The 27,098-nt window shown below is 35.5% G+C and overlaps 3 protein-coding genes across 4 annotated transcripts; 2 read left to right on the plus strand and 1 right to left on the minus strand.

The window, feature by feature from the left end:
* Window positions 1–376: 376 nt before the first annotated feature.
* On the plus strand, window positions 377–9,603 carry LOC104220496 (DEAD-box ATP-dependent RNA helicase 37-like). Of its 2 annotated transcripts, none has more exons than XM_009771381.2 (7): window positions 377–592; window positions 1,145–2,023; window positions 2,138–2,221; window positions 6,976–7,218; window positions 7,595–7,762; window positions 8,325–8,438; window positions 8,884–9,603. In XM_009771381.2, the coding sequence occupies exons 2-7, from the start codon at window positions 1,286–1,288 to the stop codon at window positions 9,367–9,369; spliced, it is 1,833 nt and encodes a 610-aa protein (XP_009769683.1). In that variant the 5' UTR covers window positions 377–592; window positions 1,145–1,285; the 3' UTR covers window positions 9,370–9,603. The 2 variants fall into 2 exon arrangements, with proteins under 2 accessions (XP_009769683.1, XP_009769689.1); XM_009771387.2 differs by having other exon boundaries at window positions 453–592; window positions 1,217–2,023.
* Window positions 9,604–15,776: 6,173 nt separating this feature from the next.
* Window positions 15,777–21,025, plus strand: LOC104220511 (lipid phosphate phosphatase delta). Its single transcript, XM_009771398.2, has 8 exons — window positions 15,777–16,128; window positions 16,229–16,324; window positions 16,407–16,481; window positions 16,608–16,738; window positions 17,256–17,359; window positions 17,438–17,566; window positions 19,143–19,258; window positions 20,457–21,025. The coding sequence occupies exons 1-8, from the start codon at window positions 15,967–15,969 to the stop codon at window positions 20,865–20,867; spliced, it is 1,224 nt and encodes a 407-aa protein (XP_009769700.1). The 5' UTR covers window positions 15,777–15,966; the 3' UTR covers window positions 20,868–21,025.
* A 1,236-nt stretch (window positions 21,026–22,261) lies between these two features.
* Window positions 22,262–25,230, minus strand: LOC104220521 (fatty acyl-CoA reductase 2, chloroplastic). The gene is made up of 9 exons (XM_009771405.2): window positions 24,630–25,230; window positions 24,353–24,456; window positions 24,072–24,271; window positions 23,889–23,989; window positions 23,601–23,811; window positions 23,351–23,512; window positions 23,186–23,267; window positions 22,704–23,101; window positions 22,262–22,627 (listed from the first exon to the last, which is right to left on the minus strand). The coding sequence occupies exons 1-9, from the start codon at window positions 24,985–24,987 to the stop codon at window positions 22,462–22,464; spliced, it is 1,782 nt and encodes a 593-aa protein (XP_009769707.1). The 5' UTR covers window positions 24,988–25,230; the 3' UTR covers window positions 22,262–22,461.
* Window positions 25,231–27,098: the final 1,868 nt, after the last annotated feature.

The raw sequence follows: 27,098 nt of genomic DNA on the forward strand, positions 1-27,098 counted from the left end.
CCAACTTTCGAATAGAAGCGTCGAATCAACCCGGGCCACCTTAGGCCCGTACTAAACATACGTACAAGACCAAAATAATCCGGTCTAGACTCGTTTACATAAAAGTAAAATATTGATCAACTCTTCCAATTTAAAGCTTCCAAATTAAGAATTACTCCGCCAAACCTTGATCAAATATAATATAAGAGGTAAAAGTGAAATTAGGATCCCATGACAAAATTAAAACAAAACGATATCGAAGTTAAAGTAAAGGAACGGAAAAGAAAAGTAAAGAAAAACCACGAGTATACAACCACAAGGGTAGTTGAAAAGTTTGAAACGGGTAAGACTTTGTAGACACTATACATACACAGACCATATTAAGCATATGCAAAATAATCTGAATCTTACAAGGACAAAAGGGGTCTCCTTAAGGTTATTATAAGCCGTCAATCTGAAATCCAATCTCACAAAAAAAAGCATCTCTCCGATTGTTTTGCTTCTGTGTCCGAAAATTCTTATTCTTCCTTTTTCTTCGTCAGCCCTATCTAGGGTTTCTCTCTATTTTCTCCATTCATTCAGCCCACCACCCTTCTTTCTCTCTCTCTACAAGGTTTGCTTTTTTCTTCTCTTTCTCCATATATATATGTGGCTCTCTGTGTTTGTTTTGTGTGTTAATACTTGATTTGATCTCATTCCTGTATTTTTAAGGCGTTACATTTTGTAGATGTTTTCATTCTGTTTATGTTTTAGGTATTTTCATTCTGTTTTTGTTCTATTAACGCATTGCTTTTGCTGATGCATTCATGATTTCAGTTTTTTTGTGTGTTCATGTGTTAGCTTAATCTGATTCTGCCGCATATGGGTAGGTCGAATTTTTGAGTTTCTTTTGCTAGATGATGCCATGTCAAATAGCTGATGTAACATATAACTACTGGTTCAGCCAAAACAGTAGCTTTGGCTCATACTCTGTATATGTGCTGAAAAATCTACTAAACATGCACAAGTATTTAAATTCAAACCAAGTAACTCAAATGGTTGGTGGATTCAGTGGCATCACAAACCCATAAAGTTCAAATCCTAGATCCTTCTTTAGAGCTATTCATTTTGGATTGTGTTTGGTTTTGTAGTGTTAATCATAGTGTTAAGTGTTTCTTTTGGTCAGGTTTTGGACTGCTGTTACATTCTAAGCAGATTTTTTTTGAGAATAAGTTCTCTGAAATTTTCTGGTTATCAGGGTCAGCTTTAGGTTTGGGGATTAGGATTTTGAGCTGTGTGTATTAGGAGAAAAAGGAAAATTTTGATAATGAGGAACTCGTGGGCAGATTCTGTTGAGAATACAGCTACTGATAATGTTGGGCCTAGTGGTGGGAGTGGAGCTTCTGCTTCTACAAGGAGATCATCTTATGTCCCACCACATCTTCGCAACAAACCAATGGGAGCGGAGCCTCCAGCTCCATCACCGGGTGGTCCACCGTCTGGTAATGATCGTTCAGGATTCAATGGACCAACTAGTGGGTCTCGATGGGTTGGTTCTAGACCGGATTACGGACGCCAAGGTTATAGCGGTGGCGGCCGCAGCGGAGGTGGTTGGGGTGGCAGAGGCGGTGGTTGGGGTAGAGAGCGGGAAGTGAATCCTTTTGGTAATGATGCAGATGTGGACTTGGAGCAATCATTTGATCAGGAGAATAGTGGTATCAATTTTGATGCTTATGAGGATATTCCAGTGGAAACAAGTGGAGAAAATGTGCCACCTCCTGTTAACACATTTGCAGAGATAGATTTAGGGGAGGCCGTTAACTTGAATATTAGGAGGTGCAAATATGTTAAGCCGACTCCTGTCCAGCGTTATGCAATTCCCATCTCCTTAGCAGGGCGAGATCTCATGGCCTGTGCCCAGACTGGATCCGGCAAGACAGCTGCATTTTGTTTCCCTATTATTAGTGGAATCATGAGGGGGGATTTTTCGCAACGGCCTCGTGGGGTGCGGACAGTGTTTCCCCTTGCTCTTATTCTCTCACCAACAAGAGAGCTCTCAATGCAGGTAGGTATGGTACTAGATCAGTTTTGTGAAATGCATTCTTGATCTTTCTATCCCTTTTTTCCTTGAAAACCTTTAGGTTTGTTAATTCCAGTTGTATGCTGCATTTACATGTAGATACATGAGGAAGCTAAAAAATTCTCATATCAGACTGGTGTTAGAGTGGTCGTGGCCTACGGTGGAGCCCCGATTAATCAACAGGTACCTTTTTACCCTCTTTCCCTTCTCCGTATTTGTGAAGGAAAACAAATACATTTCCATGTGATATACTTGGGTACTTTGCATTTGATGTTGGATGAATATGTATCTTTTTGTTAAGTAGATGATTCCTGTAAGGTCATGTTCTGTTTTTTTCTTCTTTTAATAACTGTGGTTTTTATTTGACCTAGACACTGTGCATTCTTGAATGTCCACGGAAAGAGGCATATAAACTGAATCTAGAAGCATTTTGCTCCCATAAACATAAATAGCATAACAGATGACTCCTTAGTGCAGTGTTATTATGGGTTATTGCTTCATGGGCGAAGAGAAGTGTGTGCTTCACAAAGTGATCCCAATGAGGAGATGTCTATTCTTCGAATCTTATCTTTGAGGAGGTGGATTAATATCAATATTATTGTGTAGTGAATGCTGAAATTAGTTATTTTAGTTGAAATTTGATTAATTTTAATACTATGTCATATGCGTTTGGTATTTTTAAGCTTCCATGAATTGTGCACTACACGTCAAAGATGCGTGCGCTTCACTTCTCTCTCTTTATTTCCAGTTCCATGAGCCTTGCCTTTTTTGTGCACATTTCGTTTTTGAAGCACCGCCTTAGTGCACCATTTTGTTAAAACAAGTCTAATTCATGTCTCTAACAAAATGCACCTAAGGATGTGGCCTAGTGGTCATTGAAGTGGGAAGAGATGGTTGGAGGTTGCCCGGTGGAATAGTTGAGGTGCGTGCAAGTTTGTCCGAACACCACCGTTATATGAAAAAAAAATATATCTAATGAAATGCACAGGTGAAGTATGAGATACATCTACGGACTACGGTTAAACAGAAAATCTTTTAACTTTACAATATGCAACCTTTGTCATGTTGGCTTCATTTTTGGTGAATTTAATATTTCTTCTAAGTGTTCAGGGAAGGAAAGTTGAATATATGTAATGCTTCTTGTTGGTGTCAATTATTTAGATGAGAACCCATTCCTAGTTATATCTTTTTTTACACGTCTTCTCTGTTTTGGTGCATGTTAAACTGTTCAAAATTTAAGGATAATGAGTTATATCTTGCAGGTCATTTTGATTGTCTGGTTACTTGTGAATTTTTGTTTGATGACAGTTAAAAAGTATCACTAAGTGGTTATTGAACAGAGGGGCAAACAAACTTTTCTTTTGAAATAGTTGCATTTGTTTGGAGTTTTTAGCCAATATTATCCCTTATCTTTTGGGGTAAGCTTAACTTTGTCCTTTAAATATAACCTTGAGCACATTTAGTCTCACCAACAGAAAGCACCAAATCTGTTAGAAAACTGTCATGCTAAACTCCGCATGTATTTTTCTCCGTTAACAGCACTAGACTTCAATGAGTCTTCTTATAGAGGTTATAAGAAATGCACAAATTTACTGGTTTGTCCAGAAATTAGTTCTCGCTTCACATGTCCCAAACATTAAACTCCAACCACAACATTATTTTCAGCATAACTTGCAAAGATCTGATTTTGGCCGTAAGACGGGGAAAAGAAAATGAAAGCAGTGTGTTTTGTAGTAAAAGGAAAATGTAAAGAGGGTAAATGAGAGCATCAACAAAAAAATTCCAATTGACACATGAGTTTGGCAAAATGAAGAGCCAAAACCACAACTAGAACTAGAAAATTAAATATCAAAAGCTATATTGACTTGTAGGAGAAGTCGCTGAAGTAGTTTTGCCTGAAACTGAATTACGACTTTTAGCACTCACTATAACTAGGATTTGTTCTGCCACTGCTCCTAATAATCATTGCTAGGATGAACCAAAGTATTAAAGACTTGAATATAAATCAAGAAGGCTAGGGATTTTTTACTGTTGTAACAGATATGCAAAGGTTAATTCGAGAAGAAGGGTCCTTCAAAAGGGATGGATATCGACGATTTATGGGTTATTAAGCATCACGTGCAGATCACAGTGTGCTCTGCTGTTAGTTTTCTAACGGAAGTGGATTTTCTTTGTTTGTGAGACTAAATGTGCTCAAGTTTTACAAACTTAAAGGACAAATAGTGCTTAGGGTTATATTTAGAGGACAAAGTTAAGCCTATCCCTAAACATAAGGGATAATTTTGGCTAAAAGTTTCATTTGTTTGTATGATTAGAACACTGTTATTTTTACACCAGTCAATGTTCAATCCAATGGAGGTGTATGTTTCAATGCTGATAAGCCCAAGGTCGAACAATAAATTTTCTCATCGTCTGGTTTGGATAGTGGCACTCTGTATCTGGATAACTGAAAACAGGATTTTGGATAGAGGAGCATGGTTTCTTGTTTTCCTGTAAGTTTTTAAAGCAGAAATTCAAAGATGCACAGAGGTTGTAGATACTTCAGGGAGACTGATGTTTTTTTTTTCTTTATGAATTTAATTTGTGATTTATTCCAGCAAGAAAGTATCACTGGTTGAAAATGTCATATGGGTTTAACCAGATAGATTTCTCTGTTACTAGCATAATGATTATTTCCTTGAATATATATATATATATATATATATATATAATTTATATTTATATGCAACAACATCAATAACAACAACTACGCCTCAATCCTAGCAAGTTGGGGTGGGTGATATGAATCCTCGTCCCTTTCATTTAGCTCAACTCATCATCATTATTACCAAAATAAAATAAAAGTATAAGTAAAAAAAGATAAATATGTATAAATAATAGGAATAATAATAATGATGATAATATAAGCTCTTTGTCAAGTCTAAAACCTATTCTCAACTAGTAGGTATCACCTATATAGATTTTTCTTTTCCTTTGTGCCCTATCTTTAGTTAAGTCGACACCGATTCCAAGGATTTGTAGGTCTTTGGGGATAACTTCCTTCCATATGATTTTACCTCTACCCCATCCTATTTTTACACCTTCCACTACTACGGTTTCACACCTAAGGACCGGGAATTCTGTAGGTCGACACAGGACATGACCAAACCATCTCAAGTGACATCTTCTTATTTTATCCTCAATGTGTGCTACTTGCACCTTCTACAAATGTGGCCATTTTTATCTTATCTAATCTTGTGTGACCGCACATCTGTCTTAGCATTCGTATTTCTACAACACTCATCTTGTAGAAACGTTTGAACTTTAGCAGCCCAACATTCACTACCATATAACATAGTAGGTCACTAGGTCTAGGTCTAATAGTTGCTTTATAGAACGTACGTTTCACCTTGGTAGGCATCTTTCTATTACATAACACCCCGGTAGCACTTCTCCATTTCAACCATTTGATTTTAATAATATCTTCATCTATTTGTTCCATTCTCTTGAAATAACGAGCCTAGATATCTAAAAAAAAATTGGCACTATAGTTCTATCTAGTTTCATCTCAACTTCGCTCTTTTCATGCTACCTAAAATTGCAGTGCATATACTCAGTCTTACATCTACTTAGCTTAAAGCCCTTACTCTCTAAGGTGTTTCTCCATAGCTCAAGCTTTCGGTTGACACCCTCTCTAGTTTTGGCACTTATTACAAGATTATCAGCAAATAGCATGTCCCATGGGATCTCATCTTGTATTTTGTTGGCTAGCTCATCCATAACTAGGGTAAATAAGTAGGGGCTCAATGCAGAGCTTTGGTGTAAACCCATTGTTATGGGAAACTCCTTTGTATCCTCTACTACTATTTTGACGCTAGTGACAACTCCTTCATATATGACATTTGTATATTTAATATGAATTTATTTCTTCTCCTTCATCCATCAAAGAAGCTTCTGTGGTACTCAATCATATGCTTCTCTAGGTCAATGAACACCATGTGTAGATCTTTCCTCCTTTCGCGATAAATTTCCATCAAACTTCTTAGCACTTTTGTCGCGTCCTAAATCTAGGCTCTATTACTCTTTAGTCTTTCTCGGAGTTCCATTGTATGACTCCTTGAGTTTAATGCCACTATAATTCGCACAACTTTGAATATCTCCTTTTTCCTTCTTTTACTTTCCATCTCCATACATTCTCTTTGGAAATGACCTTCCTTTGCCAAGCAAGTGTCTAGATTTTGTCAAAAAATTGTTGTGATAAGAGCTAATGGTTTTGGCATGTTGTCAATTGGGTATCATTATATTCTTTCATGTTTTCAGCTGTTTGAGCAAGTATTGCCCTTCTCTCTCCTCTTTTCTTCCTGTAAGTAATCAGGAAAGAGAAAGTGTGCAATGTTTTGTAGTTGGACTTTAAAGTCATACACTGAAAAGTAGTTTTGGAGACTTGAAACAATCAAATCTAGTAATATTACTTTTATTTGGTATGCCGGCGAAGTGAAACCCACCCTGGAAAGAGGTCCTAGAATGTCAGCACTCAGTAGAAGTATTAAGAAATATTCAGTTATTTGACAATGGTGATTTGAAACCCACCCTAGAAAGAGGTCTCAGAACGTCGGTAGAAATGCTGAGATATTTTCAGTTGTTTGACTGTGGTGATTTGAAACCCACCCTGGAAAGAGGTTTCAGAACATCGGTAGAAGTGTTGAGAAATATTCAGTTGTCTGACTGGTGATTTCATTGTTAGATTTGCTCTCAAAGCCTGAACCTTCGAATATAAAGTGGTGTTTCGTGTCGATTTTCTGCTTGTTGATGAAGTTGTGTAAATTCTCTACTTTTTGGTACACCTCTTGTATATGTTGTTTCTCCTACAATGTCAATAAAATAGTACTTTCTTCAACATTAAAATAAAGTTGTATTTTACACTATTGCTCAAACAATTGCTTGTTACATATCTGTAGCTCCGAGAGCTTGAGAGAGGAGTTGATATTCTTGTGGCAACTCCTGGAAGACTGGTTGATTTACTTGAGAGAGCAAAAGTTTCATTACAGATGATTAGATATTTAGCTCTTGATGAGGCAGATCGTATGCTGGACATGGGATTCGAACCTCAAATCAGAAGGATAGTGGAGCAAATGGATATGCCTCGACCTGGTGAAAGGCAGACTATGCTGTTCAGTGCCACATTCCCAAAGGAGATTCAGGTTTTTCTTGTAGTCACTAGGGCTGTTTTCAATCAACGTTATTATTTGTTACTATAGTGTTTGCTACTTGCATTTTCTTTTGGAATTACGCACATCATCTTAAAGCATGGTTTGTGCTTCTTTGTACTTTTACTAAATTTTCCAACGTTTTCTTTTTCTTTCTCCAACCCACTCCTCCATCCAATTCCTTGCTTGCTGAATTCTAATATGCCAATTTTTCTTGTTATTGTTTGGTACACTATGCCACCTTTCTTTTTGCAATTGTAGAAAATATGCCTTGCAAAATGTTGAGTTTGCAGTGAGTAAAGTCTTCCGAGCAGTCATAGTCTTGTTTTATATATGACTCTAACCCTCCTTTTTTTTTTGTGGAATGCAGAGACTGGCATCTGATTTTCTTGCAAACTACATATTTTTGGCAGTTGGACGGGTTGGTTCGAGTACTGATTTGATTCTTCAGCGAGTTGAATTTGTTCATGATGGTGATAAGAGAAGCCATCTTATGGACCTACTGCATGCACAGATGGCTAATGGGGTTCATGGCAAGGTAGCATGTTACGCTAGCTCTCTCTTGCTTTAACAGTTATTTTCATCTACTTTGATCACATTTGAGGAACTTCAAGCAGTTGACTGGATGGAGAAGAAATCAAGATTTCTAATCCTAGGAACATAGCAGAGAATTGAGAATGTTGGCATTCTGCTTTTCCTGTGTGTACAAGCACTAGCATAAAACCTCTCTGCCCGGTCACTATTTTTTTTTTGTTGATAAAGTTCTCCACCTGGTAACTATTAGCTGCTCATTCTATCCATGATTGGTTTTGTTGGTTTACATACTATAGATATGAATGCTGAATTTCCTAGATTGGAGTCTTCGTAGATTTTCATTCTGCATGAGTTTTCTTTTAGTTTGACTGGTTTTGCAATTACTCTTCTCTCTTAAAATGTTTTAGTGTCTTCCACTGACATGATTGCATCCTCTTCCCTATTTGCTGCTGCTTCGTTGAACATAGATTCTGTTGTATTGTAAAATTTATAGATAATGGAACACAAAGTGGAGTCTTTGAGCTTTAAATTGACTGGCAATTTGACTGTGTTATTGTTTTCTACAGCAAGCTCTAACTTTGGTATTTGTCGAAACAAAGAAGGGTGCTGATGCATTGGAGCATTGGCTGTGTATCAATGGGTTTCCTGCAACTGCCATTCATGGTGATAGGACTCAGCAGGTAGGCGAGATCTAGGTATTTTTAGGTAGATCAAAACAATTTCATCTTCGATCTTCTAATATGACCTTTTACACTGTTTTGCGCTTCCACTACAGTGATTAAATGGTGCCATATCTTGCTATCAGTGCTTGAATTTCAATACTGTCTATTTAACATATAACAAAGATGAGGTGATCCAATATTCTTGTCTGCTTTTACAGATACGTGTATGCATGTGAGTATAAAAAGCATTGAAATGTGTGCCTGAAGCATGTGTAGCTATTTTACTTTTAGCTGTAGAAGCATAGTGATTTGTATAATATATTGAGAAAAAGGGGCATTCGGGCACGTGACACATGTACCTGATACTTCTAATTCAGTTCATTTTTTGTGTTGCACCAACTATTACTCGCATACACTATTTTGCAGCTTCATAGCCAACATTACCTGTGGGTTTATTTTACAGGAAAGGGAGCAGGCGCTAAGAACATTCAAGAGAGGGGATACCCCAATTTTAGTTGCGACAGATGTGGCTGCCCGAGGCCTTGATATCCCTCATGTTTCTCATGTTATCAACTTTGACCTTCCTAATGACATTGACGATTATGTGCACCGAATAGGCAGGACAGGTCGTGCAGGCAAGTCAGGATTAGCAACTGCTTTCTTTAATGAAGGTAATCTTTCAATGGCCAAACCCCTAGCTGATCTGATGCAAGAAGCTAATCAGGAGGTACCTGAATGGCTGACTCGTTATGCTAGCCGTTCATACGGAGGAGGTAGAAACAGGCGGTCTGGTGGAGGCCGTTTTGGTGGGCGTGACTTCAGGAGGGATTCCTCTTACAGTAGAAGTGGTGGAGGTGGTGTGAGTTACTATGAAGGAGGTAACAGCAGTGGTGGTTATGGCAATTATAGCGGGGGATATGGTCCTGGAGTAACTAGTGCTTGGGACTAGCTTTTCAAACTTATGATACCTATATTTTCCTGCAGTTGTATATTACTCATCAACAAATTTGGATTATGATATTTTTCAGTGCGAAAACGGGGTTGAGTTCTTGTTGTTTTGTGGTCCTATAGGGGACAACTGCAAGATTGTTATGGTAGTTAGATTGGCAATTGGAGACCACTGACAGCTTTGTCCAACAGTTCAATGATGCCTTTGTTTTAATATATACTACTATTTCCCGAATTATTTTCTTGAATGCATATCAAAGGTTTATAGCGACACATGCAATGCATCTCATTTAGAGTGGTTTTATTGTATTTTCAACAAAGTGAGATATTAGACGCCTCAATCTTTTGAAGGTTTCTTCATTTTAGTTGTATCTTTCTTACTTGGGGAGTGGAAACGGGAAAGAAGGCTCATACGGACATTGACTACTATTTGTTTGTAATACTGATTGTTGACAGTGGAAATGGATTGCATGCAGGATCACAAGTGTTGGCATTGAACTAGCCTGTCTTCATTTTGTTTGACAATCTTGTATGAGAAACTCAAATGAAGCAATGCGCTCTTCAGAAATCTTCACGAGTTGAGAGTGGCTGTTCTATTAATGGCCTCTACGTCTGATGACGAATCTTAGGATGTGTGTAGTGTGACAGAGGTCGTGTTTGATTACCAAGAAAACTTTTGGTTCCTAAGTTGACAGGTATCCAAAAATTCGGTGCATGTTATGTTAGAAGAATCCAATGTAAAAGGGAGGGGAATGTCATTATATGAAAAAGGACATTCACATCAAGCACACGCATTTTGCACTCCTCAATGTAACATAGCCTAGTAGACAAATGCCGTGGGCTTTGTGTGTGACGTAGTTATAAGGATTGACCAAGAAATGCTAATATCTTGTTAACGATGCAAATACTATTTACCATAAAGAGTGTTACAAAAGTCGGAAAAATGACACTATCTATCCGCTATAAAAACAATAGCCGAAAGAATATATAAAATTTGTATATTTTTTGTATATATACATTTTGTATGTCATATACAGAAAAAATTTATACACTTTTGGCTGTCAGATGTAAATAGTTTCTGATGCGGACTAAAAGTGATAATACCCTTAGGTTCCAACACATACATATATTATATGCGTGATTGCCTAACCTTGGTGTCCAGGACCAAAGTATGCATATCCGAAAGAATTGAACCCATGCAATCTCACCACTGTGTCGAAGATTAATTGGCAGTCCCCTCTTCAAACAAGCAATTTTTTTAAAATATCTTCATAATTTCTCTAAAGAGAGATATAGTGGGAGAATATTCATCAAGAAAGTACAAATGAGATATAGTAATAGTTTTGGGCTAAAGTATAAATATTGGAGAACTTGTAATTCTTTTCATGAAAATCGGACAAAGTTGACCAATTCTCTAAAATTAGCCGTCAAAATAGAATACCCTAAAATCACCCTAAACTATCATGTTTTTGTCGGTTACATATTTAAACTATCCGGTATCCCTAAAACCCTCCCTTAACTATATCCACCTATATATTAAAAAATCCTTCGTCGATTTTTTAATGAAATATGTAAGGTAACTCGTTAAAAGGCGTGAGAGATAAAATTATACATAAAAATGGCCCCAATTGATCATTTTTAATGGTTAATTACTATTACCTTCTTTAAAAATTTAATTTTTATATTTTCCCTCTATTTTCTTTGTATTCTAGCCTTCTTCTTCATTTTTTTCTCTTCCTTTAATTTTATGGGTTTCATATGAAATTCTTTTCTTCTCTTGTTCGTTTGAAAATTATTTTTCTTCTTCATTTAGGTTTTCTTCTTTCAACAAAACCCTAATTTTTTTATCCCAAATCTCGTATTAAACTAATTCCCCTTGAAAACGAAGGCTAATAAAAAAATCTATTGTTTAGTCGAAGTTTAATGATGGAGATCACATTGGGACATGGTGTAGCCATTATCAGAGGAGACAGAAGAGATTTTTTTTTTTTTTTTTTTTTTTTTTTACAGGTGACCATGTGTTTATCCCTTCACACATTTAATTATTTTTATTATTAGTTAAAATTACTAATTAAATTGATATATCAGATTAGGCTAAGTAAATAGAAGGATGAATCACACTCACCACTAAAAAGTCGACAAGGGTTTTTTTAATTGAAAAAGGGTATGATATGTCCCTCTACTATTACAAATTGTTTAAAGTTGTCCCCCGTTATACTATCGGACCATAAAACTCCTTACCGTCTTACTATCCGCACACATTTATCGTTAAGTGGACGTAGGGGACATGTGACACTCATCCGTACCTTTTTTACATATGGTATCATTAGACTCGACTCGATACCATATTACCCGATAGCCAAAATCGTAAAATATAACTCAAAAAATGATTAATCTTCTCTTCTCTCACCTCACACCAAAACCACTGAAAAACATGACAGCTCACCGAAAAATTCCTCTGATAGTACTAACCTCCACTGTACTGCCACCTTCTTCATCTCCCTTCTTCTCTTCTTCTTTTTCTTCATGTTCCATCATCCAAACAACAAACCCGTTCCACCAAATAAGCAAATGGAACCGGTGAAACTCGCCAGAAAATACACAAAGCCAACACCACTGACTATCTCAACTCTCTCTCACTGCTTTCCTTTTTCATTTTATAACCACTATGAAAATCGGCAAGATCTACTACAGATCTTGGCCAAAACACCACTGCCTTACTTTTGTTATCTTTTTCAAAAAAATAAAAAAATACCAGTGCCTTACCCCCTTCCTTCATTTTCTTCTACTTATTTTCTTTTTCTTCTGTCCAATTTATTGGATCTAAAAACTCAGAGGTTTTGTATTTTTTGAAGTTCGCCGGAAAATAGAACCTCGCCAGATCCCATTGAAATTCTTGAATTTGCTTGTTGGTTTTTACGGGTTTGGGTAAGGGGTAATATGGATCGGGTCGAGTCTAATGTTACTAGATGTAAAAAAAGGCACGGATGAGTGCCTCGTTCCCCTCCGTCCACTTAAGGATAAATGTGTGCGGATAGTAAGACGGTAAGGAATTTTATGGTCCGATAGTATAACGGGAACAATTTTAAACAATTTGTAGTGATAGATGACATATCAGACCTTTTTTCGATTTTTTAATATACAAGTGTATATAATTAAGTGGGGATTTTGGAGACACCGAATAGTTTAAGTAGGTAACTGACAAAAAAATGATAGTTTAGGGGGTTTTAGGGTATTCATTCGATAGAATATATCTATAAGAATTACTCTTTGGACTCTCTGCGCCTTATAAGATTGCACGACCACTTGATTTAAATGACTTGTGAAAATGTCTTGATTTATCATAGTTTTTACTGATTTCCTCTTTTCTCGGGGCTCGTTTGGTATAAAGGATAATTAAATTCTGAATAAAATTTGAAATTGATTTATCCCACGTTTGATTAGGATAAAATTCTAAGTGGGATTATACTGGGTTGTTGTTGTTGATTAGGATAAAATTATGGTATATATAACTAATTCCGGAATTAATATTCTGGAATTGTAGTATTTTTTTTATCCTTATGGGAGAGTGAGATAATTAATTCCTGGATAACTTATTTCCCAATCAAACAACCCCTTAGGATTTAAATTTTAGCATACGTAAAAAAATATTAAGAGTTTTTTCTTATTTATAGATAGAATTATGTAGCAATAAAATAATAATAATACAATAATTTCTTTTTACTCTGACACTTATACTAGAAAAATAATAAATATCTAGTGGAATAATATGATATACGAACTGATCCAAACATCACTTTTATCCCGTGAAAAAGGGTTCTAAATGTCCCTAAATTATTGGAAAAGGTTTAAAAATACTCTTCATCTATCTATTGGGCTAAAAACACCCTTCCAACCACTTTTTTAGTTCACTTATACCCTTTGACCGTTAGGTCAATGCTAAATTAAAAATAATTATTATTCTTTTTGTAAAACTTAAAGAAATATTTTGCAAAATATTTCCGTTTTTTTGAACTAATGCACCAATAGTCCACTAATTTAGTAAAGTCATCTTTTTATTTTTTTTAGTTTTTACAAAAAACAATTCAGTTTTTACAATTTTTTTTTCATTTTTTCCAGATTTTTAAAGCATTATTTTTTGTAAAAACTGAAAAAAATTGTAAAAATAGAAAAAATATTTTTAATAAAATATTTTCGTTTTTTAAAAACTGAAAAAGATATTATTGTTTTTGATTTTTTTACATTTATTTCAGTTTTTTTCACTGAAAAATGAAAATAAAACGAAATGCTCTAAAAAAACTGAAAAAAATGAAAAACAAAATTTCAAAAACAAAATATTTTGTTGAAAATATTTTTTTCAATTTTTAAAAAATGAAAATATTTTATTAAAAATATATTTTTCTTGTTTTTACAATTTTTTTCCAGTTTTTACAAAAAAATTGAAAAAATAAATATTTTTTTGTAAAAACTGAATCATTTTTTATAAAAACTGAAAAAATAAAATAAGAAGACTTTACTAAATTAGTGGACTATTGGTGCATTAGTTTAAAAAAACAAAAATAGTTTACAATTTGTTTTTGTAAGTTTTACAAAAAGAATAATAATTATTTTTAATTTAGCATTGACCTAACGGTTAAAGGGTATAAGAGAACCAAAACAGCGGATGAAGGGATATTTTTAACCCAATAAATGAATGAAGAGTATTTTTAAACTTTTTTAATTTTGAACTCTTTTCCGTTTTTATCCCCCAAAAAAAGGGGGAGGGGGAATGGATTTGACATGTGCAAGTTGGAGTCGATTGGAAGGTTGCTTCGCACAACAACGTTTAGAGTTTTGACTTCTGACTTCTGACGAAAGACCATATCAGATCTTTGTCAATATATAAATACTACTCCTATACTAGAAATAACCAAATTATCAAATAGTACTATGTTTGACTAGTAAAAGGGATTTTTATTTCTCTGTGTATTTTGTAAGGTAGTGTTTTAGTTCAAATATAAATTTTTAATATCTTAAAACTTCATAAGTACATAGTTATCTGGCATGGTTAGTGATAATAATTTTTGCTAGTGATGTACTCAAAGTTTTGCATTTTTTACATAGCCTATTATTAATTTGTTATATTTCAATTTTTAAGTGATTTTTATATGAGACTCAAAACGAATATAAGGTTTTAAATTAATACTTTGTATTATTTGTCAAGAATGTCAGTGTAGTGCATATAAACATATTTCTTTTCCAAAAAAAATTACTCTATTGAAAGAAAAAAAATACTACTCTTTTATTACCCTCTAAAATAGTTAGAATTAGTTTTCGAGCAGAAATTAATTCTACATGTACTTTTGTGACCTTATCATCCCAATCAAGACTTAAGGGGTGGGAATTAATTGATCAACACAAAGGTATAAAATTAAAATTAAAAAGGAAAAAAAGTGACAATCAGGACTAGTGGTGGCAAAATAGTTTAAAAAATAAATATTAGTCCATTAAAAAATGAGTTGGATAACGAATTTTAAAAATAAATTGAATATGGATAAGAAACATATTATCCATTTAAAAAATGGATAACCAATGAATAACTAATAAGTTTAACTTTTACATTTGTAAAGCCTCAAATTGGAGGTTACTCAAGTTTAGAAAACTAGGAAATCTCCCAAAAAATGATCATATTCAAGAAGTTATCTATAATATGGATATCCATATTATCTGTCACTCACCGATTAACCCATTTTTTATCTGTATTAAATATGATCAGAGCTGAATAATTTATTTGTTTTTGTATTATCCGTTTTCGATCCGCCGCCCATATCAGATCTGATCTGCCCGTTTGCCACCTCTAATTAGGGCTAATGCAGGAGTAAAGGCCAACTGCATCTTAATTTTTATAATTTCAATTAATTAGTTGTCTTTGTTTGCTATTTAACCACAAGAAAGAAGAAGAGAGACAAAAGAAACAAAAAACAGAAGGTTTGGGATAAACCTCAATGAAATAGTTATTTTTTTTCATGTTTGAAAAAACGAAGTGTTTTAACGGAAAATTCACGGAAAAAAATATGAATCGTGACAAAATGTAAGGCCGGATAAAAACAAAAGAATAGCGGAAAAAAAAAGAGAAAAGAAAATACTCTCAGAAATTTTACGGCGAAACACTAAGTTTGGAAAAAATAAAAAAATTCTTATGTACAAACGGGCTCTAAAACAATTAACTCATCATCACTGCGGATGAAATTGGAATTTTTCATCATTTGTGTTGAAAATAAAAAATTGTCTTAGAAATCTTTTTATAGTCAAGTCAAACTGACTCTTTCTCTGCCAGCCAAATCCAACAAGGAAATTAGTTGTTTCCTAGAAAAATACTGTTACCATTTTTCTAAAATTTAAAAACTAAAAAATGGAAAACAAGAAACCAGAGAATCACTTTCTTGTTTCTCTCTCATCCCCTTATAGTTTCAAATTCAATCTTTTTTCCCTTTAGCTGTCTCTGAAGAAAAAAAGGAGGAAAAACCTCTGTGGTTTCTTCAATCCCTCTTTCTAAATTCTTGAGAAAAAGGGGTAGAAGAAAATTAAAGGAGAAATTTGAAAAAAAATAAATATAGTGATGGAGAGCATCCCAGGGTGGGAGGTGGTGTTTTTGTGTGGAATTGCTACATGGGTTGTTTTGTCTTCAATATTTAATGTGACCCAAAAGATTAGATCTTTAACTCAATATTGGGTTTCTAGTTATGTTGTTTCTGGCACCCCCATTACTTTAAGGATCCAGGTTTGCTTCACAATATGCAAAATTCTGTAGATTTTATGATAAAGTTTATGTCTTTTCTGAATTCTGTTTGATGGGTTTTTCTCTTTTTTTTTCTTTGTAGAAATATCAGCACAAATATTTGGATGCCTTGTTTTCTGGTCTTTCTTGTGTTGTTTCTGTGCCTTTCTACACTGCTTTCCTTCCCTTGCTATTCTGGGTATGTTTTTCAGTTTTACATTTGGAGCTCAAAAGTTTAAAGCTTTCTGTTGTAAGTTTAAGACATTTTTTTTATGTTGCAGAGTGGACATTGCAAATTGGCTAGACAGATGACCCTTTTGATGGCCTTCTGTGATTATGTTGGTAACTGCATAAAGGTACTACTCTCTTTTCTCTTAACTTTACTTATCTACTCAGTTTTAATTTTGTTAGGTCATGGTTGGCTTTATAATGAGCTAAATGTGCCATTTCCAAAATAAATACTATGCTGAATGTGTTTGCAGGATGTGGTATGTGCTCCTAGACCCAGTTCACCACCTGTTAGGAGAATAACGGCAACCGAAGATGAGAAAGAAAATGCTCTGGAATATGGACTTCCTTCTTCACACACCCTCAACACTGTCTGCTTGTCAGGGTACACATCTTCTTTTTGTTGTGCCGCTTCATATCTGTATTGATGCTGAAGATTCCTATAGATTGGTGAATGCACATTATATGTGCTGAGAACTTAACGATATTGTGATCTAGGAAAAATCAATAATGGTTCACGTCAAAGAGAGAGTTACTGTTTTGACAGGCATAGATCTATATTTCTCTTCCTAAGGTGAAAAACTTAATGCTTTCGCATTATTGATAAAAAAACATATGCTTACTACTTCTGAGGGAGAATAGTCCGGCAGTACTTTGATCATGTTTCTTTTTGTGATTGACCAAAATGGTTTATCAAGTGTCTGAATATGCCCATTCCTCCAACATTTTCTTTTCTGTGAATTGGCGGCCAGAAGGGGCAGTGTCCAACCACCTCTTGGGTTGTAATATATACTATAGAGAAGGAAAAATACTTAACGTGCTGCATTTTTGGTAGCAAAACGCTTTACTCATGCCTCATCCAATCAGCATAGTCTTACTCCTCTCTTCTATGGATAAATCAGGTTCCTTCTTCAGTACATCTTATCCTACACAGAAAATGAAGATGCCATTATTGGATTGGCAGGATTTGCAGTCGTTTGTGTGTTTGTTTTCTTGATTGCAGTAGGTAAGTTTTACTTCTTGCACAAGGCTCCTATCTTTCTTCTTTAAAACGTCCAGGACTGAATTTTTGCTTATTTATCAGGAAGAATATACCTGGGAATGCACAGCTTGATTGACATCATTGGGGGTCTAGCTTTCGGATTGGCAATCCTGGCATTCTGGCTCTCTGTTCACAAATACATTGATGATTTCGTAGTCTTGGGGCAAAATGGTATGAGTGCTGCTACCTGTTTTGAATTTGCTTTGGTCTTAAATGGATATGGAGTCAGGTTCTTAATGTATTGGCATAAAGGTTCTTAATGTATTGGAATCTGTCGGAAAATCCTCTTGTTCCTCATATATCGGGTGTTATAACCTCAGAGCTGGATGAGAGAAGACATAGCTCTTTGCACCAATATCAATGGTAGATTTTTGGACGGCCTTTTGCGGACTTTCTTTGAGTTCTTTCATAATAAAAGAGTATAGATCAGTCATTACAGAGATATATTCGCTTTAAGTTCCCTCTTGAGCATGAAGATGCCCTGTGCTCTGCTTCTATATCATTTTCCCCTGAATCCTAATGAGGGCTAAGTTGCGCGGACTCTTCGATTTTGATGTCGTCCCCGTCCCGATACGAGACAGGGAGCGGGATACGTCCCGGATACGGTCAACTGACTTCAGACGCTTTGACCGGAGTCCATCGACAAATTTGGGAGAAAAATTGAGATTTTGATTTCTCAAAATAAAAAATAAAACAGATTTAGGAGAATGAAAGAATAATGTCCATCTTGGAGAGTGAAAGATTGAATTCTACAATATTCATGTAAGTTTTTCACAGCATATCTCTCAAAATTTACAATATTTTTATAGCTCTATTTTTCTTAGCCGAATCCCCGTACCCGTATCCATATCCGGATCCACACCCCTGAATCTTAAAATTTAAATTTTGCCGAATCCGATACTCGGATCCGTCCCGTATTAGATACCCGCACCCGAGTCCGAGCAACTTAGAATGAGGGGCTTTGTCAGTATTAGGTTCTTATCAAGGATTTGAATGAAAGTTTGATATGGGTAGACTGAACCTAACTTTTAATAATGCCCATATTCAGCAGCAATTTCTATCGAAGAGCAAATATTTTCTGCTTACAATCTGATGCTATTAAGATAGCTTAATTTGTATGTGCAATTTTGTCTCCTAACAATGCTTGTTTTATCCCTACCAGACAATTTGAAAGAATTGTGTTCTTCGCATAACCCCCAAAAAATTCTATGCTGGGAAAGTTAGATGCTTCACCTTGGTTAACCCCAGTGCTTCAGTGCGGGCTGAATACAACACTAAACAAGAAAATAGAGATAGCAAGGATATACTAATTGTTAAGGAAAATTTATTGATGAATGTTAATGATAAGGTAGGAAGATTTGAAGTTTAGTAAAAGAAAATTAGTCAGTAATTTGAACTAGGAACTTGCATCTGAATCAGAAATTTAAAATGATCTTTGAATTTGATTTACATGGTTTGTAATTTTTTGGTCCGTATAAGTAGTGAATATATTTACAATTATTATTTTGCAATATATGTTTTAATCTATTTCTTTCATTTGCGCTTTTTTCCGCTAATGCTCATGCTTTAATTGCTCTTAAAGTCTTAATAGGTGTTTGGCGCTTTTCTATGCTTTTTGCCTTTGATTCACTGGAAAGAACATTGGTTATGAGAAAATTCTATCTTTTGATTATTTAAGATAGAAGAAAGTCGATTCTTTGACAAATGGGAGTTTGTCTGCTGTTCTGAGATTTGGCATCTTTTGCAGTTTCATCCTTCTGGGCTGTGCTTAGCTTCTTATTGCTCTTTGCTTACCCAACACCAGAGATACCAACTCCAAGTTTTGAGTTCCACACAGCCTTCAATGGTGTGGCATTGGGAATTGTAAGCACACAACAGTATTTCCTTGACTTTATCTTGTGAAGTTCATTTTTCTTCTTCCACCTATTCCTTTGTTGAGACCTCCCACTGAAATTTCTGTTCATTGACCAGATTGTTTCAGTATGTTTGCATAAAATTTGTACAACTGAAAAATGACTGTGTAGAGAAAAATGTGGGCAACAGTTATATCTCGGTGCTTAGCATATGATTGTAATATTTTGCTTCTCCTGATTCATAGTTCATGTTAATCAGTTATCTAGATATATAAAAAAAGGTGATATTGTTTTGCGAAGTTACTTCTTCTGTTCTGCTTTTCTCCTTGATGAGTTAGTCAGAAGGTAGTCGTCTATCTACAAAGTGATTGTCTTTGGACAATTTGTTGGAGAAGGTGGACTTTCGACTGTTGAATCCAACATTTTCTTTTACTCTTAGTAAACTTGTTATTTGTCGCACTTTGACTTGTATGATTAACATGGTTCTGTTGGTAGTCATGAAACTCCATTTAAATTGAATGACTAATAGTGCAAAGGCATCTTAGTATTAAATATTGGTGCGGGTAGGCTGTCCCGAATTAGAAGCCATTTTGTGTTGCTACCTTGGTCGTGGTAGCCAAAAAATAAAGAGTATGCATGCTATTTATTGTCTATCAACGAAACAACTAGATATGTCAAGGAGTAGCATAAGTATCCTGTGTCCAATTCCTCCTCTCATATTTCGTTCGCATAGCTATTATTTAAGCAAAAAATGGAATAAGTAGAATTGCTGGAGAGAGGGAGAGAGAGGTGTCTGCTCTTTTCCTCGTAGGTCCACAGTCAATCTTAACCTGTGTCTTCTGCTCAAGCGCCATCCTTTTTGATTCCTACTCCTGTTTACATTCCTGCTCAACACCTCACTCTCTCTGGGGATGAGGGCTAATAATCCTGTAGACCTTAGTTATTGTGGATTCAAATGTTTAGGACTGAGGAAGAATTACTTGGTATTGGTTTTCTCTATGAGAGTTCACGTAATGAATTTCTTTCCTTTTGTTCTAACTTTTGGCAAGGTTACTGGCAGTAATTTGCTTTTAGTTATGATGCATGTCCTTGTGCTCTGCCTTTTTTTTGTTTTCTGGACGTAAGAAAGGATGAAATGATCTCTTATGAATAGGGTACAGGGTAATTGCAAGTATCTCTAATTTCATGAAAAAAATTCTTCTGTCCAGGTAATTGGCGTCCAGCAGACATATCATCAGTTCCATCATGAGAGTGTTCCTCGTATCTTCACTCCCGATCTTTCCTTTCCTGCATTTTTGGGAAGAATGCTAGTAGGATATCCGACTATACTCCTTGTGAAGTTCTGTAGCAAGGCTCTTGCCAAATGGATGCTTCCCATACTTGCCAGTGCGTTGGGTATCCCAGTGAGATCAACCAGCTACGTCCCATCACTAAGCTTTTCACCTTCCGCTAAAAAGTCAGATGAAATAAAGCAAGCAGGTTATATTCAAAAGCTATTCTTTTTCTCCCATCAGGACTCGTTTGACGTGGATACTGGTATAAGGCTTCTTCAGTACACTGGTCTTGCATGGTCTGTGGTGGATCTTGTGCCTTCTCTATTCTCTCACCTAAGCCTATGATGCTTGGTATATCATGTATAATAGAACATATTTTTTGTGTTGATATGTAGGAATACGTTCTTAGCTGACCATATTGACCTCTTGTATGTCAATTTTGAACATGTATAATATATCATTACTAATGAAAATGAGGTATATTCTGCGGGTTCTGAAAGCAATACTAGCTGCTTTGCTTGTCTCATCTCAATTCAAAGAGGATTGTTTGATCTGTAGAGAGATAATTTGAAAAAATTTATCCCCTATTTAGTTCAAGGATCAGGTATGGGATAATTGTTGGAATTAGATTTTCTTATGTGATATACAAATCTATTATTATTAGCAACTTAATAACATTTAATTCGGACAACAAAAAACATATAAAAATAGATGATGTGGTTTAGTTGTGCTGATTTAGCGATGCTCTTTTGCTTTCTCTTTACTCTAAAAGTAAATAGAATATTGAAAATCATTGAATTTGTTTGTTCTGATACAAGAGATTGACCCGAAAACAAGATATGGTAGGTCTTGAAGATCACGGTGGTGAATCGTGTGATGGGAAACCTTCCTGCATAATTCAAAGCGCGCTGAATTAGAGTGGGAGATTTACCACCTTATCATTGCATGCAAGTGTTTTTCAATAAGGAAAAGAGAGAAGAGCAGCCGATTTAATATATTAAACCCTGATTCGATCTTCATATAATAGACATTTGTGGTTCGGCCCTTCCCCGGACCCCGCGCATAGCAGAGCTTAGTGCACCAGTCTGCCCTTTTATACTTTCCCGGTGTCATAGGTTACCTTTATATCTTCCTCTGCCATGACATGCCAAAGTAGGCTGTCCACTTTTGTGTGATTCATGAAAGCAAGGCTGTCACACTCTTGGGTATTCGGCCATATACTGAAGGGTATCCGAAAGCTACTTCTATCCCGATTTTTGAACTTTTCTAGTATCATTAGGTTACTTTTCCATCTTCCTCTCCCGTGACATACCTAAGTCGGTTGTCAACTATCACATTTACTGGGATCCGGGCATGGTAGGGTCTTTATCCTGAAGCTAATACAGGATAAAAGAGGTAGAAGTGGAGGTAGGGTTGGAGGTAATATTTGTGAAATTCTCTAAGTTCCAACCCAGTTCCAACAATGCACTTATGGGCACATCATTTGTAGGGGAAAGCGGAACTGCTTGACGCTGTATGCTAAATACAACAAGCCCGATTCACATCATTATGCTCAATAAAAGGAACAACTCTTCAGTAACCCACGGTGATCCGACCCCACCGACGCTTTTTTCGTTGTATACCCCCTCCATCCTTCGGAAGTGGAAGAAAGGGTACTCTAATTTGAATACATAGTAGGGCCCCAAAACGCTTATGTTTTTCCTTTTTAATACAAAGAACTAGAAAATTTGTAATCCATGTAGAAGCTGAAGAACCCTAAACATTTTTCATGGTAGACTTACATTGAAGTGATATTACATCAGTGATTTGATTTATTAATTGAAATGATATTACATTAGTGATTATCAGGAAGTTCTTTTTAAGTATGATTTTGTCCGGAAATCACAAGTCTATACTTCTATTACAGTAAGATGCAGAAACTTAAAGGAGCACACTGGGATTAACTGCATGATCCTCTTCCTTTCATCACATGCTTCCTTAGCCCTGGAATGTGGACGTTAGAGATGTAATCTTTCCAATCTATGCTCTCTACATCAAATCCAAATTGCCATCTTTCTTCTTTAGACATGCATTCCATCAACCTCTGAGTATTGCTGTTGTCAAATCTGGAAATTTTGGAATTTTCATTTAGTGTCATGACAAACTTTATATATGCATAGGGTTATGTTTTTAAACTCTTACCTTCCTCCATAGAAAGTGTACGGTTCATAGATATTAGCCAAGTACTTTGCTTGCTCCACTGACTTTCTACAGATATTCTCAAGTTTCTTGGACAAGTTGCTGTTTGGATCAGCCAAATCTGTTAGGCCACTCCTGTTAATGGCGTCTTGCCAAAGGTGGGATGACAGGTCCTCCATGGATCTCAGCAGCGTCATCTTTGGAACATGAATTGGTCTTCCTTTGGAATCAATGTATGGTGAACGATTGAAGTGATCAAATAGCATTCTTGCCAAGTCCTTGAAGACTAATGGATTTACAGCAGATGAAGCAACCTGGTAAACACTACTTCCTGGTTTTCCTTCTGTCCCATGTTTTGCCATGGCTGCCAACGTTGCATTCACAACCATGTCAGCTGGAACCTATAAGAGACATAGAAATAATGTTGATTACACACTACCCTTTATATTAGGATTAAAATTGAATCAGTGGATTGAAGAACTTGCCACATCAAGAACCCCATTAGGGTCTACAAGAAATCCTGTGAGCTGCCCTTTACCATAGTACAAAATGATTGGATCCATCATCCTGCATAAGATTTCAAGGTTAATATTATTCGGAAATTACATTAGCTTAAGGTAAATGGAGGTCTTTTAGGTTAAGTAGAATACCTGCTCCCTTCCATCCATCCTGGAAATGGTTCCTTGTAGGTGCTTTCAATGACACTTGGTCGAATAATAACTACCGGAATATCACCTCTCATACTGTCTATCATCATCTCTCCCATTGCCTTTGTGAATACATAAGTGTCTTGCCAACCAAATTTGTTTGCTCTGATCAGTTCAAAACTCTTTGTTAAGCAAATTGTGTTTACATATTTCTTAAAGTTATAATGAAGCAAATGTCTAGTGTTACATATACCTCTCTAAACCAATTTCTTTCATTTTCTGAGACACTGAGTTATTGTCTAGAGCTTGTTTAGACTCCAAAACTAACTTTATCTCATCTTCAACATTCAAAAAGGGGAAGGAGTTGTGATTGACTCCAGAGAGAAGATTCTCCCTTGCTATACTATCTCCAATGCAGAATGGCTTTTCCATAATTCTACCTTGTCTCTGTCCATTTACATAAGCTGTTTCCAACATGAAACAATCTAGTAAATCGATAGACACATAATTTTAGTTGAATAAGATCAACAGTTTAACTTGCCTGTAGATACTTGTAGAAAGAGTTTAAGATTGTGGCATTGTTTTGCAAAGTTGATAAGGCGGCTTGGTCCTCCAGTGTTTATATCAAGTGCAATATCGTACCTGACTTTCATCACATATATTTGTTAGATATACTTGAGAAAACATGAACATACACTATTCCAAATGTAAAATTTCCAACAACCTTTCATCAAAAGTTGTATTAGCAGCTGAATTCACAATTATGTCAACCTCTTTGGCTATCATTTTGGATGTATCTTCATCAATTCCTAGATTAGACTCACAAACATTTCCTACCACAGGTACCAACTTGGTCAACATGAAAGTCTGATAAAATTTCCCATGGACTTGTTTGAGGGACTTGAATATATCAGCATTGAGGATCTAAACATGTGAGAGAACTGTTAAAAGGTTGAAAAGGACCAAAACAGAAAAATATTATGACTAAATAAGATTAATGCATACTTCATTCTTCAATCTCTTCATAGCATGTTCTTTGTTCTTTGCCTTGATCAAGATGAATATTTTGTTCACATCAGGTGCTGTCCTTAACATCTTCTCAATTAGAACTGAATTTCCAGCAGAGCGAAAAAGGTGTTAGGAAAATCAATAGCATAGAAAGAAAAAATGAACAACAACAATCTCAATCCCAAGCCTCGGCTATATGAATTGTCTTATCCATATTGCCTCATTTAAGCTCATCTTAGTCTAATACGAAAAAAAATTATGCATTGGAAATAACCTTTTCCCAGAAAACCAGTTGCACCAGTAATGAGAAATGCTTTTCCCCTCAGAAACTTGGTAATGCCTATACCATCATCATGCCTTTCATAAGGCACCAAATCTTTCACCTTAATTTCAGCTTGGCTGTTACTATTTGGACTCAAAACCAAACTTCCTGCAGCCTCCATAAAAGCTGTGCTATGATCCGATCTAATCACCGATGACCTAGAAGACGATTTTATAACATTTGTACCACTACTTTGGCAATATATCATGTTGTCAACTTTCTTGGCAGGGCATCTTGTGGAATTATTAGACAATTTCAAAGCAGTTGTTGATATAACAGAGCAAGAACTTAGAGTGCTCAAAGCCTCCATTGATGCAAAAGGGAAAGAAGAAAAAAAAAGTTTAAAGGAAAATAGCAGGAAAGGTTATAGCTATGAGGTGCAAAGATAGCCTGCAACAATCTACTAGCTAGCTAATCACTGTTTTCTTGATTTTTTTTTTTACTTTTTCTTTTTTTTAAAGAAAAGAAAGTGAGAAACAAGTTAACTAACAAGTTTCTATATTATAAGTGAGTTTGGTTTGATCTAAGAGGGAGGGAAAGATTGAGGGAATGTGAAGAAAAAGAAGGTTTGGTTTAGGGATATTTAAAAGGAAGAGGAGATGAAAGTTAGGAGAATGAAAAAAAGGCACTCTTTTTGCCTCTTTCTTCACACTAATAACCAATGGCTAAGTTGGCGGGAGTAATTTATATACTTGTTCTCATTTGATTATTCAACTTTGGTGTATAAAAAAGTCAAGAAAGTATATAAGAATAAAGAGTGTGATAATTGTGGGAAGAAAATTGTGCGAGAAAGTGGAGTCAAAATGGGAAATGGCACCATTGGTCAGCTATTTTAGTGTGGAGAAAAAATTATTACTTTCCATTCTTATAGACCAAAAATTATTAATTTTTTCATTCTTACAACTTGTGACTTAATATTTGGAAACACAGGGCAGAGTGTTGTATGTATCATGGCCATGGGGTAGGACGTTCGCCATATAAATTTGTGGAAGCAGAGGGGTGAAGTATTTTACCTATCATAGGCAGGGGCGGAGGCAGAGAGCGAGTTACGGTTTCGGCCGAACCCAATAGCTTTGGTTTACACTCTGTATTTGTTTGATGAAATTCATTAAACATGTACAAATAATTAATTTAGAACTAGGGGCGAAGGTATATATCCCTAAGGGTGGTCAACTGACCATCCTTGATCGAAAAATTACACACACACACACATATATAGGTAAAATATTAGATTTTAATGGTATATAACATAAATTGAACACCCTTTATCGGAGATTTTTTACTTATTTCAAGTTTGAACACCCTAAATGAAATTCCTGGCTTCGCCACTGTTTAGAACTCAGTAACTTAAAAATAATTAGAATTCCGAACCTATAAGCTTCAAATCCTGGCTCCGCCTCTGATCATATGGCAGGACATTAGCCCTAACCCACAAAATTTTATAAAAATAAATTTTGAGATAAAATATACAAATTATTGAAAATGCATCGAAATTGCATGAAATTCAAAATTAAAAGATGTACATAAATTGATTTAACTTTCTCGGTAATATTACATAACAACATTGTTTTAAGTCATAAATATAATTATTATATAAGTTATATTCAAAATTCTAAAAAAAGATCCAAAAAGGTAACGTCTTTAGCCATGCAGAGCAGACAATTTAATGACAAAAAGTAATATTGTGACATTTTCGCTCTAGATTACTTCAGAATTAATAGTCTTTTACAGGAGCTACTATAGTGTTTAATTGCTGAATAAGATTGACTTCCACCTTGACATGATTAAACTTGAGTTGCAAAAGAAAAAGCACACGGTCTATTTCACTAATCTTGTCCATTTCCTCGTCGGGAGTAGAGGCGTAGGCAGGGTTAAAGGATTCAAAAAAAAAGGAAAAAGTTAAAAATCAATGACCTTACACAGGTTATGAACCCCTTGACCACTAAGTTATGCTTTTGGGCTGTGTCAAAGGGATTCAAAATATAATATATAGAAATCAAAAACAGATTTTACCTTATATATAAAGTATAATTTTTCGGCGAAGGGGATCCGAGTGAACACCCTTCTGCCCCCTAAATCCGCCCCTGCACGGGAGGAGTAGATTGCAATTGCTGCCTCAATGGCCAGATCTTCCATGTGTGACTGAAGAGCTCCAAGTGGAAAATGCCTTGATTTAGAGAACTCGCCATCCATATTTTGGTCAGCCCTAATAAACAACATAGGTATGCTGCAGTGTAAGCTACATCCTCACCATTGATAGCTACATCCTCAGCTAGCTACAGTGGCGAAGCTAGAAATTTTCCCAAGGGTGTCCAAATTTAAAAGAAGTGAAAAAAATTTCTGACACAGGGTGTTCAATATGTGTTATATAACTCTAAAATATAATATTTTAGCTATGTACACAGTGCAATTTTTCGACAA

Source organism: Nicotiana sylvestris, chromosome 3 (assembly GCF_000393655.2).
Source record: "Nicotiana sylvestris chromosome 3, ASM39365v2, whole genome shotgun sequence".
Lineage (NCBI taxonomy): Eukaryota > Viridiplantae > Streptophyta > Magnoliopsida > Solanales > Solanaceae > Nicotiana > Nicotiana sylvestris.

Excerpts from the sequence above, each read along its gene's own strand:
- LOC104220521 (XM_009771405.2), bottom strand. The coding sequence starts at position 24,987 with ATGGAGGCTTTGAGCACTCTAAGTTCTTGCTCTGTTATATCAACAACT. Across the intron at positions 23,268-23,350 it reads GGATGGATGGAAGGGAGCAG|GATGATGGATCCAATCATTT; the intron begins GTATTCTACTTA and ends AATCTTATGCAG. Across the intron at positions 22,628-22,703 it reads TACACTTTCTATGGAGGAAG|ATTTGACAACAGCAATACTC; the intron begins GTAAGAGTTTAA and ends CAAAATTTCCAG.
- LOC104220496 (XM_009771381.2), top strand. The coding sequence starts at position 1,286 with ATGAGGAACTCGTGGGCAGATTCTGTTGAGAATACAGCTACTGATAAT. Across the intron at positions 2,024-2,137 it reads CAAGAGAGCTCTCAATGCAG|ATACATGAGGAAGCTAAAAA; the intron begins GTAGGTATGGTA and ends ATTTACATGTAG. Across the intron at positions 7,219-7,594 it reads CATTCCCAAAGGAGATTCAG|AGACTGGCATCTGATTTTCT; the intron begins GTTTTTCTTGTA and ends TGTGGAATGCAG.
- LOC104220511 (XM_009771398.2), top strand. The coding sequence starts at position 15,967 with ATGGAGAGCATCCCAGGGTGGGAGGTGGTGTTTTTGTGTGGAATTGCT. Across the intron at positions 17,360-17,437 it reads TGTTTTCTTGATTGCAGTAG|GAAGAATATACCTGGGAATG; the intron begins GTAAGTTTTACT and ends CTTATTTATCAG. Across the intron at positions 19,259-20,456 it reads ATGGTGTGGCATTGGGAATT|GTAATTGGCGTCCAGCAGAC; the intron begins GTAAGCACACAA and ends TCTTCTGTCCAG.